This window comes from Leptopilina heterotoma, unplaced genomic scaffold (assembly GCF_015476425.1).
Source record: "Leptopilina heterotoma isolate Lh14 unplaced genomic scaffold, ASM1547642v1 Lhet_263, whole genome shotgun sequence".
In the NCBI taxonomy this organism is placed as follows: Eukaryota; Metazoa; Arthropoda; class Insecta; order Hymenoptera; family Figitidae; genus Leptopilina; species Leptopilina heterotoma.
The window spans coordinates 314443-341030 of record NW_025110973.1 but is presented as its reverse complement, the minus strand read 5'-3'; the positions used below and the strand labels follow the sequence as shown (position 1 = coordinate 341030).

Genomic DNA, 26588 nt, shown 5'->3' with positions numbered 1-26588 from the left:
ATGTTTTTAAAATGTGATTTTTACTGTTCGAATGTAAATATTCTTCTAAACTCTAAAGTCAAAATAATTTTCTATTTATATGCGTTAAAATATCATTGCTCTATTCTGCAAAATTAAAAAACAATAGCTTACCCTTTTCCTTCCTTATTAACGTCTTTTATTTATCTGAAACAAAAATAATAGAAATGAAAAGAATGAAAGTAAAAATAATATAATAGAAAAAAAGAGGATTCACCCATATCATAAATGTATAAAATATCGTCACTAAAATTCGGTGCACGGTCTAATTTTTTTTCACTAAAATAGAGGATGTCCCTGCAATTATATATAGTTGCGTAACCGTCAACGAAATATTAAAATTAAAAATTTTTTCTTTTTAATTGATATTTTTTAAAAATAATATTAAAAATAATTTTTTTCAATTTATTAATTTATTCACATGTTACATATATGAAAATATTACGAGAAAAATGCATAATTTTTATTTTATTTATTTTTTTTTATTTTTATTTAAAGCATAAAAAAACCTCTCAAAAGGTTTATAAGCTTACATGTGTTTAAATAGTTAATTTACATTCTTTAAAAAAGTGAACAATATAATTACACGCAACAATGTTCGGACAATATTGTTCACAAACTTATTCTTTTATTTTGAGAAAAAAAATTACATATTCCAGTCTCTTAAAATTTTTGTATGTAAAAAATTTTCAATTTCTATAAGGAAATAATTTACATCATTTCCATATTTCCAGATATTCAATTATGTTCAAAAACTTTTAAAAATGACACGTCAAAATTATTCAATTATCTTTAAAAATAATAAAATTTTCCTCCAAAATTCAATTATTTTCAAAAATTTTAATAAAATTCATAGACAAAATTTTAAATTATTTTCAAAAATTTTCCTCAAATTCAATCATTTTCAATATCTACTATTTTATAATAAAATTTTTCAAAAGACTTCAATTATTTAAAACAAGTGTTGTTAAAATTTAAAGCAAACATTAAATTATTTACATAAATAATACAATTTTTCATCGAGATTCAATTATTTTCATAAATAATTCAATTTTTACAGGAATTTAATTATTTCCAAACACAATTTTCATAAAATTTTTTGAAAATAATTTAAATTTCACCAAGAATTTTATTAACATTTTTCAAAATAATCGAATTTCAAAGAAAAATTTTGTTATTTATAAAGATAATTGAAATTTTAATAAGAATTTTAAAAAATTTTTGAACATAATTGAATTTTTTTGAAGCTTTTTATTATTTTGAAAATAATTGAATTTTCAAAATTCAATTATTTAAAAAATGTTATTGCTACAATTATATTCAATAATTATCTAAAATTTTAATTAAAAATCATTTTTAAATCATTTTTTATTAGAAAATTCTACGAGAATTAAATTATTTAAATACAAAAATAAATAATCTATGAATAATAATTAAATATTTGTTAAAATTTTTAAATTTGTAAATTAAATTTTTAAATAATTGAATTATTTCGACGAATTTTAATAAAATTTTTAAGAATAATTACATTTTTCGAGAAATTCGATTAAAATTGTATTAAAATTAATGTAATTCCTAAAAAGAATTTTATTATTTATGAAAATAATGGAATTTCTAAAAAGAATTTTATTATTTCTGAAAATAATTGAATTATTGCGAATAAATTTATAAAACATTTGTAAATAATTAAATTCCTGTGAAATTTATATTATTTATGAAAATAATTAAATGTTTGCGTAGAATTTTATTTAATTTTTTTTTAAATAATTGAATTCTTTTGGAAAATTTTATTAAAATAGTAGATATTGAAAATTATTGAATTGATGAAAATTGTTGACAATGTAATTGCAATTTTACCAAGAATTTTCTTATAAGTTTTGAAAATAATTAAATTTTTATGATAAGAATTTTATTATTTATAATAATAATTAAAGTTTTGACTAGAATTTAAAATATTTTTGAACGTAATTGAATTATTTCGAAGCATTTTATTATTTGGAAAATAATTGAATTTTTAAAATTCAATTACTTCAAAAATTTTATGCTACAATGCTATTCAATTAATTATTATCTAAAATTTTAAATAAAATTCATTTTTTAATAAATTTTTATTAGAAAATTCTATGAGAATTCAATTATTTAAATACAAAAATAAATAATCTATAAATAATAATTAAATGTTTGTTAAAATTTAACTCTGTTAAAATTTTTAAATTTTGCAATAATTGAATAATTTTGACAGATTTTAATAAATTTTTTAAGAATAATTAAATTTTTTGAGAAATTCGATTGAAATTATATTGAAATTAATTGAATTCCTAAAAAGAATTTTATTATTTATGAAAATAATTGAATTTCTAAATAAAATTTTATTATTTATGAAAATAATTGAATTTTTAAAAAGAATGTTATTATTTATGATAAAATAATTGAATTTCTAAAAAGAGTTTTAATTTATAAAATTAAATAATAATTGAATTTTGTAAAAAAATTTATTATGAAAATAATTGAATTATTATGAAAAAATTTATAAAAAATTTGTAAATAATTGAATTTCAGTGAAATTTTTATTATTTATGAAAATAATTAAATGTTTGCGTACAATTTTAATAAAATTTTTTTTAAATAATTGACAAATATTGACAAATTTAAATAATTTTAGAAGATTTTGAATTTTTAAAATTTTTCAAAAATTCAATTTCTTTAAAATTACAAATTAAATTCATTAAAAAATAAAACAAAACAAAAAAAGACACAAAAATTCAGAATTTTCTTCTACACAATCGAATTAAAAATTAAATTTTATACTTTTTTCAAAAAATTTAATTTCATACTTAACTATAATAATCACATTCTTCAAATTAATTAAACGAAAAACTATGAAAAAATAATTACAATAAATTAAACCAACTACTCCTGATAAGATCTAAAATTTAACTGAAAAAATTGCGACGTTCCAAAAAAAAGCGTGTAACGATTAAATTCAAAAATATTTATTAACTAATAGGGATATATGTTTACAAATAATATAAAAGTTTTCAATAGGAAGCAAAACATTTGAAAGTGATACGCCTCCAAAATTTTCAATTATATTTCTATCACAAAGGTGACAAAAAAAATCTTTTTTTTTTTTTTTTTTTTTTTAGGTAATTTTTAAACGAACTATATATAACGATATAAAGAGAATAAATTTAGGTCGAGCCTATAGTTCATGGGTTAAGTAACTGTTACATATCCTCAATTTTAACCATTATAAAACTTAAATTAAATGTAATTCGATCTCTTTCAAATTCTATATTAAATTTATATTTACACCGATTTTTAAATTTAATATAATTTTTCATTTCCTCAAATTTTCTTTTTCATTTCTATTTTTTTGTAAAAGGAATGAAATTGAAAAAGAAGAAATTAAAAAAATAAATTCAATATGAGGATCAAAGTATAAATGTTAGTCGAATTTAATATCGAACGTTAGAAGGCATTTGAACGTTGAGTGTGTAATATTAGGAAAAAGGAAAAAAAAAAATTTCTAACCAGATTTATTAGAAATATTTGAAAATATGAATAAATTAGTATTTTTATTTATGCTTTATTTTGTGTGTGGAGTATTTTGCCTGACGGATATATTTCGTGGTTTAAATAATTATCATCGATTTAAGAAACATTTACTTGGTAATAATCATGCAATTAACAGACCAAATATAGTAAATCCAAGTAAACCGAAACCGGAGAAAATGGAAAATGAAATGACAGTTGAAGATAATCGACCAATAATTAATAAACCAGAAGAAGAAGGTATCGTACACTTTTTATTTATTATTTTATGGTTTCTAAAAATTTTATATTTATTTCTGTATTTTATTAATTTTTATTATTATATTTATATTTTATTCTTATTTTATTAATTAATTAATTTCTGTTTAAATATGCAAAACTAAAATCAGTTTTTTACTTATTATTTGCTTATTTTTAGTTTTTAATATTTATTTATTTAGTCATTATTATTATTTATTAACATTTATTTATTATTAATTTTTTTAGTTATTAATTTGTTTATTAATTACTATTTATTTATTTAAATAATTTATTTGTTTTTATTTAGTTCTTAATATTGTTATTTATTTCATGTTAATATTAGTAAATAAAATTTTGTTTATTTATTAGTTATTTATTGTTATTTTCTTAATTACTTTCTTTATGCAATTAATTATATTTTCAATAATTGAAATTAAACATTTAATTATTAAATTTTATTAAAATTAAAAAAAAAATTATTAAATTCCTCTCAGAATTAGTTTTTTTAAAATACTTTTAATTGAAAACTTTGAAAATAATTAAATTAAACAAACAATGTTCTTCAACTTTTTAAAATAATCGTGCCTGTTAATAATTATAATTAAAAATTAGATTATTTAATATTATTGAGATTGCATTAAAAATAATTAAATCCCAAAGAAAAATTAAAAAATTTTTGAACATAATTGAAGTTCTGCGAAGAATTTTATTACTTTTGAAAATGATTGAATTTTTGCAATAATTTTTGTAACTTCTCCTAAATTCAATTTTTAAACATGTTTTTAACTAAAATCCTTCTATAAATCCATTATTTTTAATAATTTTTGAAAAAATTCTTTGAGAATTTTCAAATTCATTTTAGAAATTCAATTCAAATTGAATTCAATTTGAATTGAATTTCTAAAAAGAATTTTATTATTTATGAAAATAATTGAATTTCTAAAAAGAATTTTTATTATTTATAAAAATAATAATTGAATCACTGTAAAAACAATTATTAATGAAAATAATTTAATTATTGTGAAGAAATTTATACATAAAAAATTTGTAAATAATTGAATTCTTTTGGAAAATTTTATTAAAATTTTAGAGATATTGAAAATTATTGAAATGATGAAAGTTTTTGAAAAAAAATTACAATTTTGCGAAAAATTGTATTATTATTTTTAAAAATAATTGAATTTCGAAGAAAAATGTTATTATTTATAATAATAATTGAAATTTTGCCAATAATATTGTATTAAAATTATATTATCTAAAATTTTAACTTAAATTCATTTTTAAATCAATATTTATTAGAAAATTCTACGGGAATTCAATTATTTAAATAAAAAAAATTATCTATAAATAATAATTAAATGTTTGTTAAAATTTAACTCCTGTTAAAATTTTAAAAATTTTTAAATTAAATTCTCAAATAATTGAATTATTTTGACAAATTTTGATAAAATTTTTAAGAAATAATTACATTTTTCGAGAAAATCGATTAAAATTGTATTAAAATTAATTGAATTCCTAAAATAAAAAATTGGATTATTTATGAAAATAATTGAATTCCTAAGAAGAATTTTATTATTTATGAAAATAATAATTGAATCTCTGTAAAAAAAAATTATTAATGAAAATAATTTAATTATTGTGAAGAAATTTATAAAAAAAAATTTCTAAATAATTGAATTCCAGTGAAATTTCTATTATTTATTAATATAATTAAATGTTTGCGCGTAAAATTTTAGTCAATTTTTTTAAAAATTTTGTTAAAATAGAAAAATATTATTTTTAAAAATAAATAAAATAAAATAAAATAAAATAAAATAAAATAAAATAAATAAATAAAATAAAATAAAATAAAATAAAATAAAATAAAATAAAATAAAATAAATAAATAAATAAAATAAAATAAAATAAAATAAATAAATAAAATAAAATAAAATAAAATAAAATAAAATAAAATAAAATAAAATAAAATAAAATAAATAAAATAAAATAAAATAAAATAAAATAAAATAAAATAAAATAAAATAAAATAAAATAAAATAAAATAAAATAAATAAATAAAATAAAATAAATAAAATAAAATAAAATAAAATAAAATAAAATAAAATAAAATAAATAAAATAAAATAAAATAAAATAAAATAAATAAATAAAATAAAATAAAATAAAATAAATAAAATAAAATAAAATAAAATAAAATAAAATAAAATAAAATAAATAAAATAAAATAAAATAAAATAAAATAAAATAAAATAAAATAAAATAAAATAAAATAAAATAAAATAAATAAAATAAAATAAAATAAAATAAAATAAAATAAAATAAAATAAAATAAAATAAAATAAAATAAAATAAAATAAAATAAAATAAAATAAAATAAAATAAATAAAATAAAATAAAATAAAATAAAATAAATAAAATAAAATAAAATAAAATAAAATAAAATAAAATAAAATAAAATAAAATAAAATAAAATAAAATAAAATAAAATAAAATAAATAATAAAATAAAATAAAATAAAATAAATAAAATAAAATAAAATAAAATAAAATAAAATAAAATAAATAAAATAAATAAAATAAAATAAAATAAAATAAAATAAAATAAAATAAAATAAAATAAAATAAATAAAATAAAATAAAATAAAATAGATATTAAAAATCATTGAATTGATGAAAATTCTCGAAAATAATTGCAATTTTTCCAAAAATTTTGTTATGATTTTTTTTTTCAGTGTAAATATACCCTGAATTTCTATTATTTATTAGATAAATAATAGAAAAATTATTCTATTGCTAATAGATGCTGATAATGATGAAGAAGATAACGAAGTAGACAATTCTGGTGATGTAGCAGATGATGAAGAAATGCCTACTGGTAATGAAGAAATTAGTGAAGAAGAAGATACTGTTGATAAAAAACCTACTCACGAAGTAACAACTAAAAATTCAATATCTACTGATCATCAATCACCATATTGTACATGCATACCGAGCCAATCACATTGTGACGGTATTGAAGTAAATGATATTGTAGAAAGAGCCGGAATTGCCATGCGAATTGTTAATAATGTAAGTTGTATTCGAATTTTTTTTTTTTTTTTTTCTAAAGTTCCTAAAGATACATGGTGTTTAAAAGATTATTGAATTTTTTTTATTAATTGTTTTAGATGATAAAACCATTGTGTACAGAAGGGCTAAAACGTTGTTGTTATGAAGAAACGTGTGGATTAAGAATTATTCAAAATTCAAAACCAAGACCTAATAATCAAGCATATTATGGTGAATATCCTTGGCATGCAGAAATTATAGATCTTGAGAGTAACATGATTGGAGCAGGTGTCATTATTAATCAAACATCTATACTCACAGTGGCTCATAAAATATATAATTTGTAAGTTATAAAATTAATAAAGTTATGAAAGCTATTTTTTTTTTTTTTTTTTTTTTTTTTTTTTTTTTTTTTTTTGTAGAATATCTACATCTATAAATTTAAATTAATAAGATGAAATTCTAAACTATTTAATTTAGTAAATTATAAAGTGAAATTTTAAAAAGTTTTTTTATTTATTTATTTATTTTAGGGACAATAATCAGTACCTAGTAAGAATGGGTAAATACAATAGAAATGATGCTATGGAACGACATATTGTTGTACGACCAATATTTACTTACATTCACGAGAAATTTGATATTGAAACTGTTGAAAACGATATAGCTATTATAAATATCGAAAAACCGATAATATTTCAAAATTATAATAATATAAACTCTGCATGTCTTCCTAAAGCAGCTGCTCCTGCAAACACTGCGTAAGTGCATTTAATTAATAAATTTTTTTATATTTCTAAGTGTATAGCACAAAAAAAAAATATTTTTTGAAAATTTAAAAAATATTTCACATTGAGTCGAGTCTGATTTTCAAAATTCAAATTGGCGGACAATAATAATTGGGTTGACAATAATTCATTATGTTTATTTGAAATTTCTTACTTTTGAAAGTTTTATTTGTCTAAACAAAATTTAAAAGGCAGAGATTTTTATTAAAGAAGAAAAAAAAATAAAAATTTTTTAATATATACATATATATAAAAATTCCAAATTTTTGGAATCTCTTTTGTTTTCCTCATAAACTACATATGAAATTTCGACGAATTTGTAATAAAAATAACTCAATTTTTTCTGCCCCTGACAATAATTTCTTTCTAAATAATTTAATTATTGAACGACTAATCATAAAATTATTACATATTAAATTATTAAAAAAATCATTTTTACTTAAATGTTTTAAAATTAATTTAATTTTCAAAGAGTTGCATCTAAAATTTTCATAAATAAATGAACTTCAAAAGGGTTTTATAAAATTTAAGCTTTCAATGAATTTAATTAGAAATTTTAAAAAGCAAAAAAAAAAAAAAAATGTCAAAGAATATAACTTTTAAAAAATTTTAATAATTAATAATTCAAATTCTTCTGAAGTTAGTAGAAATTTTTTAATATATATTTAAATAATTAATTAATTATTAAAAATAGTGGATAGAAGAATTTTAGTTTAAAAGAAAGTAAAAAAAAATTGAATTTTGGAGTAAATAGAAATGATTGTAGAAATTGAATTATTTTCAAAAGTTAATAAACTTCTTAGGAGAAATTCAATTATGTTCAAAAATTTTTTTAAATTCTAGTCAAAACTTCAATTATTATTATAAATAACAAACTTCTCCGAAATTCAATTATTTTCAAAAATTATAACAAAATTCTTGGCAAAATTGCAATTATTTGCAAAAATTGAATTTTCATGAATTCAATGATTTTTAATATCTATTTTAATAAAATTTTCCAAAAGAATTTAATTATTAGAAAAAAAAAATTGAATAAAATTTTACGCAAACATTTCATTATTTTCATAAATAATAGAAATTTTACTGGAATCCAATTATTTACAAATTTTTTATAAATTTCTTCATAATAATTAAATTATTTTCATTAATAATTTTTTACAGAGATTCAATATTATGATTTTCATAAATAATAAAATTCTTTTTAGGAATTCAATTATTTTCATAAATAATAAAATTCTTTTTAGGAATTCAATTAATTTTAATACAATTTTAATCGAATTTCTCAAAATATGTAATTATTCTTAAAAAATTTATTAAAATTTGTCAAAATAATTCAATTATTTAAAAATTTTTAAATTTTAAAAGAATTATATTTGAACAAACATTTAATTGTTATTCATAGATTCTTTATTTTTGTATTTAATTAATTGAATTCTCGTAGAATTTTCTAATAAAAATTAATTTGAAAATTAATTTCACTTAAAATTTTAGATAATAATTCAATAGCATTGTAGCATAAAATTTTTGAAATAATTGAATTTTGAAAATTCAATCATTTTCAAAATAATAAAATTCTTCTCCAAAATTCAATTATTTTCAAAAATTATAAAAAAATTTTTGTCATAATTGAAATTATTTTCAACAATTTTCATCATTGCAATTATTTTCAAAAATTTGTATCAATTCAATCTAGGTACTATTTTTATTAAATTTTCCAAAAGAATTCAATTATTTAAAAAAAAATTGAATAAAATTCTACGCAAACATTTAATTATTTTCATAAATAATATAAATTTCTCAGGAATTCAATTATTTACAAATGTTTTATAAATTTATTCGCAATAATTCAATTATTTTCATAAATAATAAAATTCTTTTTAGAAATTCAATTATCTTCATTAATAAAAAAAGTTTTTTTTAATTAATTTTTAATTTTTTTTTAATCAAATTTGTCGAAAAATGTAATTATTCTTAAAAATTTTATTAAAATTTGTCGAAATAATTCAATTATTTAAAAATTTAATTTAAAAATTTTAACAGAGTTAAATTTTAACAAACATTTAATTATTATTTATAGATTATTTATTTTTGTATTTAAATAATTGAATTCTCGTAAAATTTTCTAATAAAAATTGATTTAAAAATGAATTTTAGTTAAAATTTTAGATAATAATTGAATTAAATTGAAGCATAACATTTTTGAAATAATTGAATTTTGAAAATTCAATTATTTTCAAAATAATAAAAAGCTTCGAAAAAATTCAATTATGTTCAAAAATTTTCAAAATTCAATATTATTAAAATTTTTCTTGGAAATAATTCCATTATTTTCATAAATAATGAAAATTGTTACAGGGATTCAAATATTTTAACAAATAATAAATTTCTTTTTAAGAATTCAATTATTTTCATAAATAATAAAATTCATCGCAAAATTTCAATTCTTTTTTATACAATTTTAATTGAAATCCTCGAAAAATGTAATTATTCTTAAAAATTTTATTACAATTCGTCGAAATAATTCAATTTCAAGAAACATTCAATTGTTCAACAATTCAATTTTTCTATTTAAATAATTGAATTTGCGTAGAATTTTTTAATAAAAATTTTGTTTACAAATAATAATTTCAGTTAAAATTTTACATAATAATTTGAATATTAAAAGCAATATAGCATGAATTTTTTGAAATATTTGAAATTTGAACAGATTTCAAATTATAATTTTGAAAATTTTAACTTTTCATACTTTTTTAACTAAATAATAAAACTCATCGCAGAATATAAATTATTTTTAATAAAATTTTAATTCAATTCTTTGAAAACTGTAATTATTCTTAAAAATTTTTATTAAAATTCGACGAAAGAATACAATTATTTAAACATTTGTTGATAAAATTCTCTATGGAGAATTTATTATTAAAATACATTCAATTGCGCAATAAATTATTTATTTTTTGTATTAAAATAATTGAATTCTCGTAAGAATTTTAAATTTATTTGAAAATTAATTTAATTTAAAATTTTTGATACCGAATAATTGAATATTAAATGAATTATAGCCATGAATTTTTAGAAATTATTGAATTTTTAAGAGGTACCTATCAAAAATTAAAATGAAAGAAAATCTGAATTTTATCATACTTTTAATTAAAAAGTCAGTAAATTTTGGGAAAAATTTTAATTCAAATTCTTTTTGAAATTATTTCATATTTTTATATTTCTAATATAGATTTAATTAAAGAATTTTCGAATAATCGAAATTTCGTAAAATTGAATTATAAACAAAAATTGATTTGAAAATTCTTCAAAGAGAATGAATTTGAAAAATAGCTCGTCCTCCATTTTGGAAATTCCATTTTGAATTTTAAAAATAAAATTTTAAATTCATTAAACATTTAAAAAAATGTTTTAGTGGAAAAATTAAATATAATATTATATATTATATTATATTATATATTATTATATATATATTATTATTATTATTATTATTATTATTATTATATATTATTATATATTATATTATATTATATTATATTATATTATATTATATTATATTATATTATATTATATTATATTATATTATATTATATTATATTATATTATATTATATTATATTATATTATATTATATTATATTATATTATATTATATTATATTATATTATATTATATTATATTATATTATATTATATTATATATTATTTTCAATATTTTAATAATTAATAAAAATTTGACACTTTTTGCTCTGTAAAATAATTATTTCATATTTTTTTTTAAGAAATATTTTTCAAATATATTCAGATCAGATGATTATTAATATAATAATATTGTGTGGATTAGTTTTCCAATTTAAATACTAATAATTAATAATTTTTACACAGTTGCACTACTGCCGGTTGGGGAGCATCAAAATTCAGTAAAGAAAATCATACATTATATGAATCTATTTTGAGAAAAGTAAAACTCGCAACAGTCGATTCCGATTTATGTGAATCAAGTTTACAGCAGACAAGACTTGGTTCTAATTATCGATTAAATAAAAAAAGTTTTCTCTGCGCTGGTGGAGTTGAAGGAAAAGACAGTTGCACGGTAATTGACTTTTTAATAAATATTTTTTTTATATAAAGAAAATTGAAAAAAAAAAAAAAAAATTTCATTATTTTTTTTATTTCTGTAATTAATATTTTTAATTTGAATATTAACTTTTAAGGTTGTCAAAAAAATGAAATCGTTAAAAAGACATTTGAAAAAAATTTAATTTCTTTTCGTAAATTTCAGAGTGGATTTAATATTATAATTAACTGTAGAAATTTATGCAAATTTAATTTTTCCACTAAAACATTTTTTCTTTGTCTTTAATTTTTCAGGGTGATGGAGGTGGTGCTCTTGTTTGTGAAACAAAGGATGGTCGATTTAATGTTGTAGGATTAACTGCATGGGGAATTGGTTGTGGAGAAAATAATGTACCTGGAGTGTACGTTAATGTTCATAATTATATTAATTGGATAAGAGGAATAAAGGAATCAAAAATGCATTCAATTTATGATATTAGATCATTGTGATCGCATTCTTCATTGTCATTGCTTTTTTGCAAAAAAAAAAAAATTTTAATTAATTTTTTTTTTTAATTAGAATTGCAAGAAAAAAGCAAAATTCAATGTTTAGCAGAATTTTTAGCAAAAATTGTTTAAGTCAAATTTTCACACGAAATTGGTGTTTAGCATTAATTACCATTTAGTTCAGTAAAAAAAAATAATTCAATAATAAATAAAAGTATTTCCTAAAATGTTTGTAGCAAAATTTATAAAAAGAAAATTATCCTGTACATTATTAATTTAAGGTTCTCGAAATTTGTAAAACATTTTATTGACTGAATAAAAAAAATTAAGTCTATTTAGAAAAAAATTGTGTTTTTGAAATTTTCATAATTCTTATAAAAAAAAAAATTTAAATCAATTGCAATTAGTTTTGAAATAATTTTAACTAAAGATGTTAGATTTTTTGGACTGTTGTAATATAGAGAAAGATGTTTATTGTTTATTTAAAAATTCAATTTTATCAAAAAAAAATTTTTTTTTTTTTTTTTTTTTCATTTTTATTTTCATTTTTTTCTACAAAAAAAAATTTTTACCAAATAGTAAAGAATTTGATAAAAACCTACCAGAAAAAAAGGTAAAAGTAATTAAATTTTAAAAGTAGGTGACTTATTTGGATGGACAGTGAAAGTGTCATAATAAGTGCTCATAATTCAAATTTGTGCCAATTACTAAAATACGGAACTTCAGTTCCTGAAAGGGGAAAAAAAATTTTTTATGTAATTTTTCAAACGACCTCCAAATGAAAGGAACAATATGAAAGAGTTCGACCCTATAGTTCATGGTTAAGTAACCGTTGGCGCCATTTCCTCAATTTTGTCCTCCCCCCCCTTCTCTTCACAAATAGAAAAGATAAATAACTAAATCAAAAATTTGTCGCCTTTTTTTTAATCAATTGAATTTTTCTATTTCACATAATTCTTTTTCCCGCTTCCTCTACATTTTATTGTGAATAAAAAAAAATTGACAAACAATGAAGAAAGAGGGTGAAAATGATGACAATTCATTTTTGACATATAAATATAAAGTTGAATTTAATATTTTGACATTAGGAATTTGTATTTTTCAGGTGAAGTGTGTCCATATTTTTTTTTTGGAAGGAAAAAAAATTTTTTTTTTTTAAAGCAAATAAAAGTTTAAATATTATTTATAAATATGAAGAAAGTGGTGATTTTAATTTTTGCATATTTCTTGAGTGAAGCTGTTGGCTTTACGGATATATTCTATGATTTGGATCAAGTGTCGCAAATAAGAAAGCGGCAAATACCTACTACGGTTGCTCCAGGAACACGAAAACCTCAAGCAAATCCAATGCCAGTGACTACAACGACAATGAGTCCTGTAAATGTTAAAGGCAATGCAAAACCACCAACCAATTCGACACCAAAACCTCAGCAGCCTCCACCAACTCCTGCAACAACAGATAACAGTATATTATTTTTATATTTTAAGTAGTAACTTTAAATTTTTTAATTTTTCAATTTTTCTTGACCGCAGTTATAACTTTAAAATGTTTTATAAGTTTTATAAACATTATAAGTTAAAAAAAAAAATATTTAATTTTGCTCTTTTTTCATAGACAAAATTTTTTTTTTTTTATTTATTTACATATATTTAAATTTACGCGGAAAAAGAAATTTTTTTTTTCAAAAATAAGTCATTTTTTGTTTATCAAGTAAATATTTTGTTTACACAGGGTTGCCACACTTTTCCTAATTTCGAATTCCCTGACTTTTCCATGATTTTCGAGGTTAAAAAACATAATTTTGCCAAGTTTTTAAAACTACATTAAAAAAAAAAAAAAAAAAAAAAAAAAAATTAAAAATTTTATTTTTAATTTTATTCTTAATTTTGCCAAACTCCCTGATTTTCTTCAGACAAACACGACTTCTTTTCCTGTTCTGTTACATTTATTTACGAATTTTTTTAATTATAAAATTACTCAAAAACATCAATACCCGTGTGGAAAAGTGAGGTGGGCCCACGGTGGGTCCCAGGTGGGCTTCCCAGGTTCTAGGTGGGTCCCAGCAGGGATGGCCCAGGTGGGCGATTCCTTGGCTTGTAACGGTGAATCCAGCCACAGCCCACCTAGGAAAAATCCAGCTGGGGCTCATAGATTTAGTTTTCATTCAAATTAATGAATAAATTGTTTATTAATAACAAATAAGTCGAATTATAAATAAATAACGTTATTATTTAACGATTTTTACTTTTTTTAATGAAATTGTGACCAAAAGCAAATTCATAAATAATGTTAGCATATATGTGGGAATTAATATATATCCTTTCATTTATAAATTAAAAATTTATAAAAAAATTAGAAATTTGTTAATTAAATTATTAAACGGTATATATAATCACTAAATGGCATACTTATACGAATACAATGCAGAAAAATCGGAATAAACGCAAACCTAAGAAACAAATAAAATTTAACGCACGCGGGGATTGAACCTACGACCTACGGACTACTAGACTAACGCCCTAACCACTATACTACGGAGACTAACTACTGAACACCGACGTTTTATTGTCAGTGACTTGTTGATCTGCTGAAATGATTTAATAAAGCACTTACTGACACGAATACACCGTAACAAATAAATAGTTTAATAATAATAATAACAATATTATTAATGTAATAATAAACGATAAATATTCTTAAAATAATATTTATATTATTATGAAAAAAATATATCAATACATTTTTATTAAAAATGTGTTTTTTATTGTTTACAATCATTATAAACATTAATTTGTTGGTCTAAAAAAAAAAATTTTTTTTAGTTGTTTGGACTTAGAAATTTTTACTAATTAATTATGTGGACATTACATAAAAAAAATATTGTGAATACATTTTTGTTAAAAACACGTTTTTTCTTAATCTAAGTCATTATAAACATTAATTTTTTGTTGAAAAAAAAATTTTTAGGTTTGGACTTAGAAATTTTTGCTTATATAATTATTGATGTGGGTCCTCAAAAACTGGGAAGCCCAGGTAGGGCCCAGCTCACGCCCACTTATAATATTATTTCGCCTGACCGGAACCCACCGTGAGTGGGTCAATAGACAAACTCTAAAATGCTTCCGTAAAATGTTAACATGTTTGTCAATTGTCAATTCATGTACGAAGATGACCATAATTACATCAAAGTTTTATTATTAAATGTTAAAGAAAAACTAAACTATTTAATAATTTTCACTCTAAACGATTTTTGTTATTATATATAATAAATTTTACTAATGTTATATTGCAGTCGTTATTGTTTAAATAAATAATTGTTGTTAATTAGTAACTCCTGACACTAGCTTCCAGAAAGATGCAGTTTTTTTCTAATGTTGCGATTAACTAATTCGAACCACATGAAATAAAAATAATTTAAGGTTTTAACAATTCAAAAATTGTTTAAACAAATGATTGTTGTTATTTACTAATTTTTGACACAAAGCACCTAAAAAATGCAGTTTCTTTTTAATTTTACATTTAACTAATCTGAAAAGTATGAAATAACAGTATTTTATGATTTAAACAGTTCAGAAATTGTTTAAACAAATAATTGTTATTATTTATTAACTTTTGATACAAACAATCCAGAAACTTGCAGTTTCTTTCTAATTTTACAATTACTACTACTCTGATTAACTAATTGCAAAATAAGAAAAAAACTTCATTTTTCTAGATGCTATGTGTCAAGAGATAGTAAATAACAACAATTATTTGTTTAAACATTTGATAAATTGTTAAAATTAAAATCATAAAACATCCGAATGATTTACTATTTACATTAGTTAATTGCAAAATTAGGAAAAAACTGCAAGTTTTTAAGTTATGTGTATCAAAAGTTAATAAAGAACAACAATAATTTGTTTAAACAATTTCTGAATTGTTAAAACCATAAATTGTCTTTATTTTATGTCGTTCGTATTACTTAATTGCAAAATTAGGAAAAAAATTGCAAGTTTCTAAGTTATGTGTATCAAAAGTTAATAAATAACAACAATCATTTGTTTAAACAATTATTAAAATGTATTAAAAACCGTTATACCTTGATGAGTTAATTATTAAATAAATAAATAAATTCAGCTGGAACAACTTTAAAATTTCGGTAAAACTAAATGTCTGTTAGTGTAGTACAATAAAAGTTTATAATTATTGACAATAATAAATTGTTTAAAATAATAATGATTATTATTATTATGAATTAATTGTAGAATGATTTATTGTGAATAGTTATATTTAATTTTCAGACTTTTTCTATTATAATGTTAATATTTTTATGAAAATGGGAAGCCCAGGTGGGGCCCAGCTGGCTCCCAGTTTTTAACTGGGCTAACTTGGGCAGATTTCCACACGGGTAACTTCATTTTTAAATGAATATTTAATAATTATTATTTGTTTACAGAAATTGAAATTTTCAAAAATTTTCAATTTAAATTCCATATAATAATTAAAACTTGATACTATCATTATTATTTTAATATTATAAAACTATTGTTACTGTAATTTTTCAAAATTATTTTCATTTCAATTCAATTCTTCGTTTCTAGAATTTTAAACTAAAATTCTTTTTTAAAACAATTTTTTTAAATAATTTTCGAAAAAGTTCTTCTTCTTCGAGAATTTTTAAATCCATTTGTTTACAATTCAATTTTACCTCTTAACTTTCGATTATTCTGACATTTTTCAATTAAAAAAATTAGAAATTAAAAACATTAAATAATTTAAAAAAAAATTCCATTAAAGTTTTTGAGAAAAATTAATTCTATAAATTTCCTTAAAAATCTTGTCAAGAATTTAATTATTTTTATAGATATAATAAAATTATTCGCAGGAATTCAATTATTCTCAAAAAAATTTGAATAAAATTCTTCGAAATAAATTGAATTATTTTTAAAAATTGACAAAATTCTTCGCAAAAATTCAATTATTTTCAATATTAATTTTTACGTAATTTTGATTATATTCTGACATTCTTTAATTAAATATATATTGGAAAATAAACACTACAAAAATTTTAAAAAAAATTCAATTAAACTTTAAAAAAAAAAAAAAAAATTTTTTAAAAATTTAAAAATTTAAAAAAAAATTCTAAAATTAAAAAAAAATGCTAAAAAGTAAAAAAATAAATAAATAAATTCTACAAAATTGTTAATTAAAAGTATGAAAAGTTCAAAAATACTCTAAAAGATTTAAATTTGAAACATTTTTAAAATTCAATTATTTCTAAAAATTTACGCTATTAGCTTTCAATATTCAATAATAATTTAAAATTTTAACTGAAATTTATTTTTATGAAATTAAAATCAATATTTACTAGAAAAATCCACGAGAATTCAATTATTTTAAATACAAAAATAAATATTTTATTAAATAATTTAATGTTTCTTAAAATTGAATTTTTATCAAGACTTTTATTAACAAATTTTTAAATAATTGAATTCTCTTGACAAATTTTAATAAAATTTTTAATTGAATAAATTTATTTTTCGGATATTTGATTAAAATTTTATTAAAAATAATTGAATTTCTCCAAAGAGAAAAGAGTTTTTGAAATTTTTTTTTTTTATAAGAGTTTTTGAAAATTATTGAAATTTTGCCAAGAATTTTATTAAAGTTTTTGAAAATATTTGAATTTCGAAGAAAAATTTATAAAGATTAATTGAAATTTTGACGAGAACTTTTCTTAATTGTTGAACACAATAAAATTTCTGCGAAGAATATTATATTACTTTAAAAAAAAAATTGAATTCTTGAGACGAATTTTATTAAAATGTCTTTTTAAATAATTAAATTTGTTTGATGAATTTTAATAAAAATTTTTAAAAATAATTTCATTTTTCGAGGAATTTCATTAAAATTGTATTAAAAATAATTAAAAGTCTGAGATGAATTTTATTATTTATAAAAATAATGAAATGTTTACGTAGAATATAAAATTTTTCCACATTTTATTAAAGTAGTAGAAAAATCATTGAATTGAGGAAAGTTTTTTAAAAATAATTAGAATTTTGCCACATGAATTTTATGAAAATTGTTGGAAATAATTGAATTTCCAAGAAGAATATTTAACTTTTTTTAAAATTTAATTAATTTTGAAATATTCATGTAAAATTAGATTTCAAGAATAAACTTTAGAAAATAATAATTTTTCTAGAATTTTGATGAAAATTCCCTGACTTTTCCAGATTTTTTCAAAGTTTATAAAATTCCCTTACATTTCCAGGTTTTCCAGGTTTCCAGGTTGCGTGGCAACCTTGTTATAACATGTAATTATTTTTGTTAATAAATTTTTAAAGTTTTTGAAAGTATTTTTCAAAAAAAAAATTTTTTTTAAATAATTTTTTATTTTCCCATAAACATGATTTTTCCAAAAATATTGTAATTTGTTAACTTGGAATAACAAAAAAAAAATATATATATATATATATATTTTAAAGTTAATAAAATTTCTATTATGAGATAAATGTTTTTTAATTATTTACTATAGGATTAACACCGGTACCCAGCAAGAATCCTACATTTTGTAGATGTATATCATCGACATCTGTATGTGATGGAATGACTGTTGAAGATAATGATAACTCGAAATATTCTCCTCGTATTGTAAATAATGTAAGTTATTATTAATTTTTTATGCTATTTAAGATTTTCAAATGTTAAAATTTTTTTTTTTTTTTTTTTTTTTTTACACTCGTCTAAGTTACGAGTTTTTCTAAGTTATCTGGCATTGAGCTTCAATGGGAATAGAAGAAAATAATTATAAAAAATATTTTTTCTTCTTATAGGATCAAAATCCATGGTGTCCACCTAATAAAAAACGCTGTTGTACAGAAAAATCATGTGGAGTGAGATTGAGAATTGATCAAAAACCAAAACCTAATTATCAAGCATATTATGGTGAATATCCTTGGCATGCGGAGATTATAGATCTTAAGGGTAACACAATTGGAGCAGGTGTCATTATTAATGAAACATCTGTACTCACAGTGGCTCACAAAGTTTATAATTTGTAAGTTAGTAAACATATTTATTGACAAAAATAATAATTTTCAGAAAGCAAAACTAATTTTAATGGGTTAGGGTCTGAATGCTTAAGATGAAGAATCTAAGGTGCTGATTATTCCAACAAAAAACAGCGAAAAGGGTTAAAAAAGAAATTAAAAAATTTAATATATTAATATTTATATTTTCAGAAACAATCAGTATCAAATTAGATTGGGAAAATTCGATAGAATGGATATGAATGAAAAAAGTCTTACTGTAAAACCAATCTTAACAAGAGTCCACGAAAAATTCGATCCTGAATCTCTTGATAATGACATAGCTGTTATAAATATTAATGAGATAAAAATAATGTTCCAGGACTACTATAACATTAATTCTGCTTGCCTTCCAGAAAAAGATTTTTCTAAAGATTTTTTTCTAAACAATACTTTGTAGGTGCCTTTACTTTTTAATTAAGAAAATACAGACAATAATTTATTTTCAATAATTTAATTATCTTTAACAAAATTACAATTATTTTTATTTATATATAACCATTCAAAACATCTATATCATCTAATTTTTCTGAATTATATCCAAATATCATATCTGAAAAGTAACTCAATAATCTTTATATACAGGTGCAGTACTGCCGGTTGGGGTGCTGTCGAATTCAAAGGCGAAAATAATGCACAATATGAACAAATTTTAAAAAAAGTAAATGTTGCATTAGTAGATGCCAAGACATGTGAATCAAAATTACAGAAAACAAGACTTGGTGCAGATTTCAGATTGAATGATAAAAGCTTTCTGTGCGCCGGTGGAGAAAAAGGAAAAGACAGTTGCACGGTACAATAAACTTGTTCATAAATCTTTAATTATAAATAATTAACAATCTATTTAAATAATTCTCTTTTGAAAGTTAATATTTAACTCATCGAATACATTAACACGAAAAATCGGTGACAGTCAACTTGTTAAATTTTTAACAATCTGTTCTTCAATTTCAGGGTGATGGAGGTGGTGCTCTTGTTTGTTTGATGAATTCAGAACGTTTCGTGATTGCAGGTTTAACGGCTTGGGGAGTTGGTTGTGGACAAAGTGATGTACCAGGTGTGTACGTTAACGTTCTCAATTATCGTAATTGGATTAACGGAATAAAAGAACCTTCAAAATCAAAATTCGACGTTAGATCAATGTTCTAAGTTTCTCTTTCATCATAATGATTTTTTTTAAAAAAATAATAGTAAAATTCTTTTTTCTTTGCTTTGTATTTTCTTTACGATGAAAAGCAAAAAAGGCAATTAGCGAATTTTTTAGAAATTTAAATAATTTTATGTCGCGTGTGAAAATTTCTCCGAAATGACGTGCAGGCTTCGCACTCTTCTATTAAAAGCTATACTATTTGCTACTTTTTTGATAAGAGACTACTTTTTGCCTACTTTTTTGAGCCTAACGCTACTAAAAGCTACTTTTCTCAACAAATAGTCACATTTAGATTTTTAGTTTTCAAATTTCCATTTAAAAACAATGTTAAAAACTAAAATCGTTAATGAAAAACGACCGTCAATAAGATATTAGAGAATAATTTTACCGACATTTACTCAATCAATAGTGACTGATTATGAATTATGTTTAGATTTTCTTGCAAATGATAACCTTTAAATTCCCGATTTTTCCCGACTTTGTCATAATTTTTCCCGGTTTTATTTTCTCATCAAATTTAAATTTATTTGATTTCGAACATAAATAAATCTACAAATGGTTTCAAAAATTTTTATTAGATTTTCTATGAATAATTAAATTGTTTTGAGGAGTTTCTTTAAATTTTTTGAAAATAATGTTTTTTTTAAATAATTTTAATTAAAAATTTGGAAAATAATTGAATTAAACAAAGAATTTTTTCAAATTTAAAAAAAAATCGTTTTTGTTCATAATTATAATTGAAAATTTGATTAATTCAATTTCATTAAAATTTATTGATACTAATTGAATTTCTGCAAAGAATTTTACTATTTATAAAAGTAATTGAATCATTCCAAAGAATGTTATTACATATTTATGAAAATAATTAAATGTTTGCGTAGAATTTTATTAAAATTTTTGAAAATAATTGAATTGTGGAGAACAATTCAATTATTTATAAATATAATTGAAATGCGAAGAGAATTTCAAAAAAAAATTTTAAACATAATTGAATTTCTGCGAAGAATTTTATTACTTTTGAAAATAATTGAATTGTTTTTTTAGAATTTTATGAAAATTTATGAAAATAAATAAATAAACGGGCATAGTTCCGTTTACTACTTAAATAAATAAATAAATAAATAATTGAATTCTTGTGAAGAATATTTTTCAAAAATAATATTCAAAAGAATTTTGTAAATCTGAAGAATTTTGATATTTATGGAAATAATTGAAATAATTGAATTCTTTCGACGAATTTTAATCAAATTTTTAAGAATAATTACATTTTTCAAGGAATTTGATTAGAATTGTATAAAAAATAATTTAATTTCTGCAATGAGTTTTATTATTTATGGAAATAATTGAATTATTGCGAGGATTTTATAAAAAAGTTTCAAATAATTGATTTTAAAAAAAAAATTTAGAAACTATTTTTAATAATTCAATTCCTATTAAATTTCCGTTTTTTTTTAGAAAATAATTGAATATTCGTGTAGAATTTTGTCAAAATTGTTTTTAAATAATTGAATTCTTTTTGGAAATTTTATTAAAATAGTAGACATACAAATTATTAAATTAAGAAAAATTTTTGAAAATAATTGAATTCTCGTTATTTATGGAAATAATTGAATTCTTGAGAAGAATTTGTTTACAGTTTCTAGAAATAATTGAATTCTTTCGACGAATTTTAATAAAATTCTCAAGAATTCTCATTTTTCAATTTTTACTATTTATGAAAATAATTGAATGTATTGCGAAGAAATTTTTAAAAATAAAATTATAATTACGGTGATTAACTTCCCTTGATTATTTTCGAAGAATTGAAATAAAATTCTTTAAAAGAAGTAAATTATTTTTACATAGAATGTAAAGAAATTTCAATTATATCAAAAATTTTCAATTATTTGTCTATAAAAATTCAATTATCTTGAAACAAGAGAATTAAAAAAATTTAAAAATCTTATTTTTCAAAATTTTCAAAAAAACTTTGCGAAAATTTAATTTTATTGAAAAAATTTGAAGTGTATATATTTTTTTAAATTAACAAATAAAAATTTTAATTATTAATCTTCGCACTAGAAAACATGAATACATTAGAATGTGACTCCTTATAAAATTTAATTATTTATCAATTATTAAGTTAAAATATTTTGAAAATTCGATTTGTTAAAAAGTTTTCAATGAAATTCTTTAATAAAATTTATTATTTTCAGTTGAATTTCACGAAATTTTTATTAATTCGATAATTTTTTTGTAATTTATTTATTTACATACTATATTTAAATCAGTGACTGATTTTTAACTGTAAAATTAATTATTTTTAACTAATTTAAATTTAGAGAACAGTATAAATATCTATAAAAATTGAAATAAAAAGCGATTTTTTAAACACAAATTAAAATGATAAAGTTCTTTCTAATTTGGTGAGAAAATTCCCGGTTTGGAATATAATTTCTGACTTATTCCCGGTTTTTCCCGGTCGAATTAAATTCCCGGATTTTCCGGTTAGCAGACACCCTGGAATATATGTATACTTTTTTTTTGTCATCGAGGCTACTATTTCCTACTTTTTTTTGTCATCGAGGCTACTTTTTCCTACTTTTTTTAAACTCATAATGGAGTGCGAAGCCTGGACGTGTAATCCTTAGATTAATTACACTTATCGGGTATATGTAATTGCACTAAATTGACACTTTAAATTTACTTCGAAGTTTAAATGTTTAATGCTGTGAAACATTTTATTTACTTCAGACTGAATAAATAATTTTAATTAAATTTGAATAACGACATATGTTGGTTAGTTTAGATTTTAACTCCTTTCCTTTATCCTACAAATTCATAATATCCTTATTATGAAGTGGTATACTTATTAAGTACAAAATTAATTATTACTGTTCATATTTCCTAAAATTTTAATAAATCCTTCTAAACAATTCAATTATTTTTTAAATAGTTTAATTTAATAAATTAATTTTTATTTTTAGCTCTGCTTTTAATACTATTAATATCTGAAAGCACTATGTATACTGATATTAACTCAGTTTATTTAATAGTACCAAAATGGAACAATGTATTGAATATCAAACAATGATTATGTTTATGTTAAGACTTAATTAATACAAAGAAGATTTTTTTATAAATTACTGCAAAATTCTGCATCTTTTATTATTATACAAGAATTAGATTAACCCTTGTAGACTTGACTTAATATAACGGCATTGGATATAGCGAGACCGATTATCTGAAATTAGTTTAAATATTATTAAGAGAAAAATAAAAAAAAAGATAAAAATTGTGTACACGTGTGAAATAAAAATTACAGCCTTAAAAGTCTCCAGGCAGAGAATATAAAATGGACCACCAGTGAGAAGAATTGGTCGTTGTGAACGAATTGTAATCATTAGCACTGAGCACTTCACCCTATTATTTTTGAGATATTTTTCTTTTTTTAAATTTACTGGACCAAAGGAAGAAACCCATTCACAAGCATATACTGCATCTGCTATTTTCAAACCCTAAAATAAAAAAAAAAGTCTTTTTGAAAACATTTTCTATCATCTAGTCTTAAGAACTCGATTCCCTTTAAGAAGGTATGAATTAATTTGACAAAAAGTCCATAGTTCATTTATGCAAAAAAAGGTAATGGTAACTTGTTCCTGAACAAGTTTTTCAAAAAAAATTTTTTTTTTTTACAAACCAGTGATTTGATATGCGTTGCAACAAAGCAAAAAAAGAACAACTGTATCGTAATTGCAGTGACAAATTCTGCCATTGTTAAAATTTTCAAAATACACTCTGCATCCATCTGCATCAAGAAATAATAAAAGAATTATTTTGAAGTTGAATTAAAAGTTAAATATCTTTAATTTTACAAGGAGCATAACTGTATAATTAAGTGTTGCTGCCTCGAATGATGACAGACACAAGATAACAATATTTTGCACACATTGTACAAACATACAAGGACTTCCAACATTTTCCAAATCTTGTAAATAACTGAAATAATCAGTTTAATTGTAATTTAATTATAAAATTGAAATTTTTAGCATTTTGTATTATTAGTGACGATTAGTCACTATATTAGAAATAAATAAACTTTGTTTATTATCGCAATCTTACTGTAAAAGTTCCGCATACTGTATAGCGCATTTTCGCAGTCGATTCTCAAAACAATTGTAATTCGATAAATCTTGTCTGAAAATAAAATTTTTAATAATGCGTACTAGGATATGTTTTCTGAAAAAGTGTTTATGATAAAACAAAAAAACACTAGATAGTATGGCCAATGTGTACCTATATGTTTGCAGTTCGACATTTTTTCCTTCTAGAGATTTGAGAAGATGTCTTATAAGACCAGAAATTATTATCAACGTCGTCACATACAACTGATCATAGGAAACACTTCCCAGACAACAGCCCAGCACGCCGAAAATTTGTAAAATATAAGAGCATCCAAAGTAATTATTATCGTCCCATGGAAACCATCCCTTCATTGGAAGGACTTTTGACACATTTCTACTATCTTCATGTTGTACGTAAATTTTATATAAACGAAATGATAGAGGATTGCAACAATAATGTAAAGCTCCAGTCATTCCCAAAGCGGGCCACAAAATAATAAAAAAATTAGTCCTCCTACTCACTAATTCCATTTCCTCGTGAAAATCCTCCTTTTCTGAAATTTCATATCGTTTCAGATTCAATCATCAATTTTGTTATTTGAAAAATGCCTTAAAAAAATTTCCCAATGACGATTATATCAGAATTTCAACTATAGACATGATAGAATCCTGACCTTTTTGATTTGTACAAATTTCGTAAGAATAGGAGTAGCATTTTTTTAACAATGACAGCAAATCTGTTATTCTATTGATGCTCAACATACAAAAACACCATTTCATAAAACCAGTGATATGTAGGGAAACAGGTCCAATTCTTGTAGCTAATTCCCTAGCGTCATTCACATTCTTCAGATCTATCAATTCCGATAATATTAAAAATAAATTAGCGGCTAAAAAACAAATTATTATTATCAGCGTTGAAATTTTTACACGCAATGCAAATTTCTTTTCACTTTTATAAATACGAAGTAATTGTAAAGTATCGAATAAATAAGGTACGTAATTTTGAAGACTGTTTTTTAGGACAGTCATAATTATACATTAGATTAATTTTACTCCTAATCCTAAATTTATTGTTCCTTTCATTAAACAATTGATTGACATTAAAGAAACAATATGGTAAAATATTGCAAATTTTCTTTCTATTTTGATCGTGAATTCCTTTTACAAGTATATAGAGCATGGAATAAATGTTTAGTATTACTAATACTCTTGATAATCAATAGAAAGTTGTAGGAGATTGTTCTATCATTTATTATTTAGGAATTTTGAAACTTTGTCATCTTTATGGAACTAGTTGACCTTATAAATTACTGATATCTAATTACACCCCTGGGATTCAATTATTCATAAACTAAAGTTTGAATTTCAAAATCGTGCGGGGGAATATTTCTAAATTGATTTTGCATATGTAAATTCAGTGATGATTATAGATCACGGAAGGAACTAAAGTTCTTATTTGAATTGTCAAATTGCTTTCAAACTTTGCAATTGTTTTTGAAAATAAAAAAAAAATTTTTTTTTTGTTATTAATGGAAATATGTTGTTTCTTGTAAATTTACTACAATGTCAATGTTATAATTAATAAATATAGGAATTATATATAATGTGGTACTGGCAAAGACTGAATTTTGTAAATCCTATTTTTTGCAGCATTTTTTAAACTGTGTAACAAGTATTGTATTTTTTGAAAACCATTGTTGTTGGACCGCACATTGTTTGAATCATATTTCAGAGCTCATTAAATTGTCTAAAGATCCTATAATATAAATATATTATATATAAATATTATATAATATGTTTTTTATTTTATTTTCTTTAAAACTCCTGAAATAGAGTCAAGACAATAAATTAAGGTACTACTACTACATACACTTTAGAATTTTTAAAAAATTAATTTTTTTTTGTATTTTTTAACTTTCTAAGGCTTCAAAAACACCTCCTAAAGTCTTCATAACCAATTGTAAATAATAAAAATATTCAAATATTCAAATAATTAAAATATTCATTTTAATAAATATAATGAACCGCATTGACAAATTAAATAAGGCTTT

At 20.1% G+C, this 26588-nt stretch overlaps 3 protein-coding genes across 4 annotated transcripts; 2 read left to right on the top strand and 1 right to left on the bottom strand.

Moving 5' to 3' along the window:
- The first annotated feature begins 3504 nt into the window (after nt 1-3504).
- LOC122503485 (phenoloxidase-activating factor 2-like) lies at nt 3505-12485 on the top strand. 2 transcript variants are annotated; one of them, XM_043614050.1, is made up of 6 exons: nt 3505-3813; nt 6612-6880; nt 6979-7202; nt 7393-7620; nt 11527-11734; nt 12013-12485. In XM_043614050.1, the coding sequence occupies exons 1-6, from the start codon at nt 3579-3581 to the stop codon at nt 12205-12207; spliced, it is 1359 nt and encodes a 452-aa protein (XP_043469985.1). In that variant the 5' UTR covers nt 3505-3578; the 3' UTR covers nt 12208-12485. The 2 variants fall into 2 exon arrangements, with proteins under 2 accessions (XP_043469985.1, XP_043469986.1); XM_043614051.1 differs by having other exon boundaries at nt 3755-3813; nt 6544-6880.
- Nucleotides 12486-13321: 836 nt separating this feature from the next.
- Nucleotides 13322-20843, top strand: LOC122503515 (phenoloxidase-activating factor 2-like). Its single transcript, XM_043614085.1, has 6 exons — nt 13322-13669; nt 18729-18853; nt 19027-19250; nt 19435-19677; nt 19867-20074; nt 20236-20843. The coding sequence occupies exons 1-6, from the start codon at nt 13396-13398 to the stop codon at nt 20428-20430; spliced, it is 1269 nt and encodes a 422-aa protein (XP_043470020.1). The 5' UTR covers nt 13322-13395; the 3' UTR covers nt 20431-20843.
- Nucleotides 20844-23597: 2754 nt separating this feature from the next.
- LOC122503514 (odorant receptor 2a-like) lies at nt 23598-25566 on the bottom strand. Its single transcript, XM_043614084.1, has 8 exons — nt 25500-25566; nt 25209-25388; nt 24707-25088; nt 24533-24607; nt 24298-24409; nt 24111-24218; nt 23734-23928; nt 23598-23654 (listed from the first exon to the last, which is right to left on the bottom strand). Exons 1-8 carry the CDS (start codon nt 25564-25566, stop codon nt 23598-23600), a joined length of 1176 nt encoding a protein of 391 aa, XP_043470019.1.
- Between the last annotated feature and the right edge of the window lie 1022 nt (nt 25567-26588).